General features: G+C 34.5%; 1 protein-coding gene across 1 annotated transcript in view; it reads left to right on the forward strand.

Annotated features, from left to right (window-relative positions):
- Window positions 1–2,543, forward strand: part of PROM1 (prominin 1) — a gene marked incomplete at both ends in the record, with an annotated part of 48,109 nt that extends 45,566 nt beyond the window's left edge. The window contains 4 exons of the mRNA XM_079534394.1: window positions 49–117; window positions 661–753; window positions 1,974–2,089; window positions 2,507–2,543. Coding sequence (XP_079390520.1) covers window positions 49–117; window positions 661–753; window positions 1,974–2,089; window positions 2,507–2,543 — 315 coding nt within the window. The remainder of the gene's footprint in view (window positions 1–48; window positions 118–660; window positions 754–1,973; window positions 2,090–2,506) is intronic.
- Window positions 2,544–6,441: the final 3,898 nt, after the last annotated feature.

Raw genomic sequence — 6,441 nt, forward strand, 5'->3', positions numbered from 1 at the left:
GTGTCATGGAACTGTTTCCAAGGCTCTCTTACTTCTGTCTGGTTTTAGGAAACAAAGAAGTACATGGACACCATCGTTGGCTACTTTGAGCAATACATTGAGTGGGTGAAGGAGTCGGTAAGGTGCATTTGCTTTTTGAGAGACCCTGCTTTTAAAAACATGATGGAGCTCAATAGTAATAACAGAAAAGTTGTTGATAGCACGTTTTGTAATTTCAAGATATTTGTGCTAGGTATGAAGGAGGAAACCTGTCTTCCATAAATAGTTTTCTTTGAAGTAGACTAGAAATCATGAGTAGTACTGACTGGAATAAAATGCAAATTTAGTATATTATCTTTTTTCCAGGGCTAGCCTGCAGTCTACTACTGGTGCTAATGTTGTACTGAGCTTGACCCTGCTTAGTTCAAATTAGTATCATATCATTAGCATCTTTATTTTTCTTTCTTCAGCTTCAGTCTTTGAGAAATTGAGCTGATGTTTTAAAGATTTATAAATTCAGTAGATAGCATACCCCACTGGAATTCTAAATTTACAGAGAGTGAGAGACAACAATATAGTAAACAGTAACTGTAGCTGTAAGCAAGATGTGAGGTTCTTTTAATCTGTTATTAATCTTTTAATCTGTACTTCAGACTGTTTTCTTTAATGTCTGTCTTTCAGATTGCCATGGAGGTAGCAGCATGCAAGCCAATTGCCAATGTGATAGATACAGCAGTGGATATATTTTTATGCAGCTACGTAACTGATTCTGTGGTAATAAATCTTTTTTGTTACTCAAAATGAGGGCACCAAGTCGAAAATTCTTTGAACATAAATCTACATTTGATTATTTCATCTAGACCATTTTAAGTATGATGATAAAAGATCACATCCAAGGTTATTCAAGGAGAGAATGTTCCAATTTGGATCAACCAACCAACACTGGACTTGATTTATGTTTTCATTAAAATTAGGCTTTAATTAGAAAGAATCCTGTAAAAGTAACTATTTTACTAAATTTATTCAAATTTGAACTGTAAATAAATAAAAGGATTCTTTTTTATCACATCACTTGCAACTGACCAATATTGAATCCTTCCCGTACAGTGTAAACTTGGAGCATGACTTTTAGCTGTACACAAGGCCAGCTTTGGCTTTTTCATCTTGCAAAATAGAAGCATATAGTAAAAACAGAATAAGCAACATGTGTGGAAACCACCTAAACATTTCCAAGCTATTATTTTGTTGTATCACAATTATGGCCAAGTAATAATCATAGTAACAGTATAAATGTATGCAGTCAAAGCTACTCTAACCCTGATAATTCTTTATTATGAAGTCTTCTGCCAGATGGGTCACCTCGTAAGTTACAGAACTTCTGTTCTCAGAGTAGCGACTAGCCATCCAGTGGTAGATGGATTGCAATTTTCATGGTGATAGGACTTAGCTGAGTCACATACAAGTCAAAATGCCTCTAGCTATTACAAGTCAAATTTGAAAAATCATGATTCTAACATCAGAGAGCAACTCACCTCGCCTGTGTGAAAATATAAAATAAAATAAAATATAAAATTCTGTAAGCATGCTTCAGCTAGCAAGTTAAAAAGCACCTTGAGAAAGTGTTGGAAGCTCCGATTTTTAAAGAATCACAGATAATAACTTTAAAGTAGCGAGAAAAAATGTGGCTGCAAATTAATGCAGAGAGACAAAATCACTTTATAGCTCAGTGCTGACTGCGTTGAAATTACTGCTTAGGACACTATGCCTGTATGAATTTGAGCATCTTTGGACAGTGTTCTTTTTGGCCACGTTTGTAAGATAGTGCTGTTTGTGCTTCAGTTCACATTTCCTGTGGAAGTGCTTAACATGCTGCCTGTTCCACACTAGTATAAGGAGACTCAGACAGCGCACAGACCCATGGCAATAATTTCTGCCATGTTCTCTGAGTAGCTGTTCTCTGCAATCTTTTTATCTTGGATTTTGTTTTGTTTCAGAATACCTTCTGGTTTGGTTTGGGAGGCTCTTCAATATTTTTAATTCCTGCCATAATTTTTGCTGTGAAACTCTCCAAATACTATCGTAGAATGGATACAGAGGATGTGTATGATGAGTAAGTATATGCTTCTAAGCAAGCTAAATGGCAAATGGGCTTAAATATTTTTTCAGGTGTTTCACATGAAGGTGCTGTAATCCTTAATCTGTGCTGTCAGATAGAACTGCGTGTGCTTGTGAAACACCTCAGGTTTGGGTTGGTGCCTGCAAAGTGCTTCATGCAGATGGACTTTGATGAACTCAACTTGTCATGACTGTAGATATTGCCAGCCCCGACTATGAGAAACCTTCTTCAGAATGAGGTCTTCATAGCTTTATGTACAGTCTTTATATAAATATCTGCTAGTGTAGAGATGATTAGCTTTGCTGAGTTACCTTTTAAAATGAATTATACCTCCTTTGTAATCTTGAATTAACTGTTTACTTCCTTACTGTCTTAGTTATTCCTAACTAGTCTTTCCTTTTTCACTTGCAGTTCCTCTGTCTCAGGGACTTGGCACTTTACTTTATGATAACTGTTCTTACATATTTTCCAATCAGTTTTGTTTTTACTGTTTTCTTTTCTGCTCTTTGTTTTGCTCATTGTTCAGTTAGCCTGTGCACTGCATTCCTCCAGTTTCACACTGACCATTTTTCATTTCACATTCAGAAGTCAGTAGAGCAGGAACAGGCGTGTAAGCTAAAATTACTTACTTATTTTGTTGTCTAGTTAACGACTCCTTTTTTGTGTTTTTTAGTGTTGAAACTATACCCTTGGAAAAGTAAGACATTTTTGTTGGTACTTGGTAAAATTACTTTATTCAGGTGGGAGGGTTTCTATTTTTCGTTTAACTTGTTACTTCAACAGAAGTAACATAGCTTGTTTCACCAGACTTTACATTAGAGTATCCAAGTCTACAGAAATATCTTAATAATTAATTTTTGGAGAATATTAAGATTATAGTTATTGCATAACTCCTGAATGTTACAAAAGAAAAGATATCTTTTATTGTACAGAAACAGTTTACCTTTGCATATAACACCATCATCCATTTACATGTCTTGGAAGCCATACTGTACATAGTGCATCTTATAGTTAACATGTTTTTTCTTGGTGTATTTATTTTATTACAGTATGGAAAATGGTAATAATGGTTATCATAAAGAGCATTTATATGGTATACACAATCCTGTTATTACAAGGTAAACCAAGTCTGAAACTGCATGTTTCCATGTGTCCTTGCCTAATCTACTGTATTAATCACCTCTCCAATTTTCTGCATGTTTTCAAGTGAATCACTTACTTCTCCACTTCTTTTTTTGCATGGTTACTCTCTATAGAAAATGCTGTTTGATTTATATTTCTCAAATACTCTGGAAGTAACAGCAGATTTTGTAATGATCTCCAATGATTTAACAAATGAGTTGCCTACACTTGAACTTACAGTCCATATAATGAGGTATTTATCTAGTATAGTGGGTGGTCATAAATTAGTAAGTGTATTAAAATACTTCAGTAGGAATATAGAGTGGTAGGGCGGGATGCATTCTTGCTCCTGAGTCTTTTTTTTAATCTTCTGCTACAAAGATCTGTAGCAAATACATCTTTTTATATATTATCTTCGACAGAAAGGGGTGCAAATTTACAAACTGATTAATTTCACATATTGTTCCTGTGCAATGCATGGAACACAAAGCCATATTTTATAAAATCAGCTTTTTCTCCTGATCATTCAAAATTCTAATGAGGAGCAGTAGAGGCCCTGCAGATAAACATAATGTTTAATTGCTCATTTGCTCTGTCACCAGAATAAGCCTGTTTATATTATGGTTTTTTAGATGATGTGGTAAAGAGCTTTTGCAGGATATGCAGAAGACATGAGCAGATAAAATGGATGCTTCTGCATGGGTAGAACTAGCGTGTCTTCAGAAAACAAGAAATTCAAGTTATATTTAAAAGGCAGGAGATTTGGGTTCTTTGCTGGCTCTGCAACACTGGTGCTTTAAAACCTTAGCTAGATGTGAGACACACCATTCCTGTACAGATAACATAGGGCATCCCACAGCTTTAATACTAGGGTTTGCAAGATACCCGAGTTGCTTAAGGAAGGGTCTAATCTGTGATTAAAATCTGTAGCTCGCTGTGCCTTAATTTACAACACAGTGATTGATTTTCAGTAGGTTGAGTGTAGGTTGAGTGTTGGCAGACAAATCAGATAGCATTGTTCTTTTAGTAATGGTTAAAAAAGCTGATGGTTTGGAAGACTTGCCAGATGTTATGGCTGCGTCAGTTGTATATTATTGTTTATTAGAACTGTATTCTGCAGTAATTATTTAGTGACCAAATTTTGATTCCACATTAACTTGTGTGGATGTATTTTTATATAACTGGTTATAGTGATTTTAATGTTCAGGATTGTCATAGCCTGTACTGTACTTTAAGGACTACCTAAATAAACCTACAGAGTGTCTAATTAAAAACTAGTCTCTACTGGCACATCTAAGAGCTCCATTTTGACTTTTCATATTTTACATAAGAGGAAACTAATAATTGCTCAGGCTTTAGAAGTCCCTTTCTGATCTTTGAATCTTTAACATGACTGTTAATAACCTTGGAGTTTAGACCACAATATTTCATGATATTTCAGTGATTGATGAATAGTTTAAGACAGTGTCCCTGAATAAGCTGAATATTAACATAAATTAATCTTTTAAACCCACTAGTTCAATTCTGTCTTCCTTTTACTAAATTTTAATAGAGTTATCCAAAGCTGGCTTCCATTATACAATGTAAGAATTGAGTTTGAACCAGTACTTTAACTCAGATCATTTGAAAAGTGACTGTATTAGATACGTGCTTTGTGTTTCTCAGTCCAGGGTTCCCATACAAGAGAGTCTAGTTCTTCATTTTTGTTTGAGCAAACCATTTGCCTTTATGCTGTCCTTGCTTTTTCTCAGTTCCTGCAAATGATTTCAGACACTCTGGGAAAGATGAGTTTAATAAAATCTATGTGCACCTGTACTTTTGCAGATGTGAACAATCCTAAGTAGATTTTGTTCTTGGAAATCATCTGAATTGGTTTGCTGGAAAGATCCGAATATCTTTCCTCACAGAAGGGATATGTAAATACAAGATTGAGATCCATATGAGATATGTTTACATTTGTATAAGTATCTCACATAGGTATATTTGTGAAAGATATAAATAACCTCAAATTCAGGCACCATTTTTGTGAGAGCAGAATTGGAGGCTGGATTGGTCTGTTCAGAGGAAGTCAGTGGTGTTGAATTGGTAATGGAAGCACTTCTCTCTAAAATAGATGTAACAAGAAAGGTTGGTTGAAAACCATAAATCTGTTTTCTCTTGAATAAGTGGTTAAGTTTGTGATTGGTTTGTGCCAACTGAGCCTGTCTCACTTTGCAGCCAGACATGGTACTTCTGTTCTACTGTTTGTGGGCAAGAGAAATTTATGGGTTTGATTTGTGTTTGTTTATTTTCTTGTGTAGCTCTGTGGAACAGTGGTAACAGAAACTGGAATCATAAAGGGGTAAGCAAAAAGCTTTTAGAGTGAATTCTAGACCTACTACTGCTTTCATATTTTTTTATGAAAACTGTTCTGTTTTCTTTAGCATTAATGCTGCAAGTTAAAAATAATTTTTCAAAAACTACTGAACCATATTCGTGTCTGTATGAAAATCTGTGCCTTCATTCTTGTTGAATTACAGTATAATTCTGTCAAATTTTCCTGAATTGTATTTTGTATTTGTGGTTATTTGCAGGCTATAGAAATGAGGCTCAAGATTCTTCTATGGGAATATATTGATATTCTTCCAAGTGCACCGGCATTTGCAGTCGTCTTCAAAATACTGAGCCACTTGTTTTGTGAGACCTGTACTGTAAATCACAAATGTACTATTGAATGTTATGCTATAAGCTACTGTACAGGATATTTTGTGACCAGGGCACTGCCTCTCAACTACCACTGTTCAAGGCTTGAATTATTATTATTATCTTTTTTTTTTTTTTTTTTTTTTTTTTTACTTTTTTTACATAATAGCTTTCTATCTTGCATCACAGGATATAAATTAATTAGATTAACTGACTTTGCTTAGCAGTTTTCTGACAGCTGGTCAAATTCTTATCTTAAATTGTTGAGATGTGTTAAATACGGTACAGACACGTTTACATAAAAATACATTTTGTATACAGAGACTTTTGTATATATGTTTTTCTTAAAACATGTAAGTGTTTAGTTAAGATTTTAATATTGTATAGTACGTTTCACAAATGAATTTACCAGCATGATCAGTGTTGCTATTTGGTGCTCTTGAATGACCACTTTGGACTAAATTTTAAGTGTGTAATGGGATTCACAGTGTCTCTTTGTGTCTCTGAAAAGGTCAGTTGCATTTCTCTTTTCTCCCTTTTTT

Source organism: Tetrao urogallus (assembly GCF_951394365.1).
Source record: "Tetrao urogallus genome assembly, chromosome: 4".
NCBI classification, from domain to species: Eukaryota; Metazoa; Chordata; class Aves; order Galliformes; family Phasianidae; genus Tetrao; species Tetrao urogallus.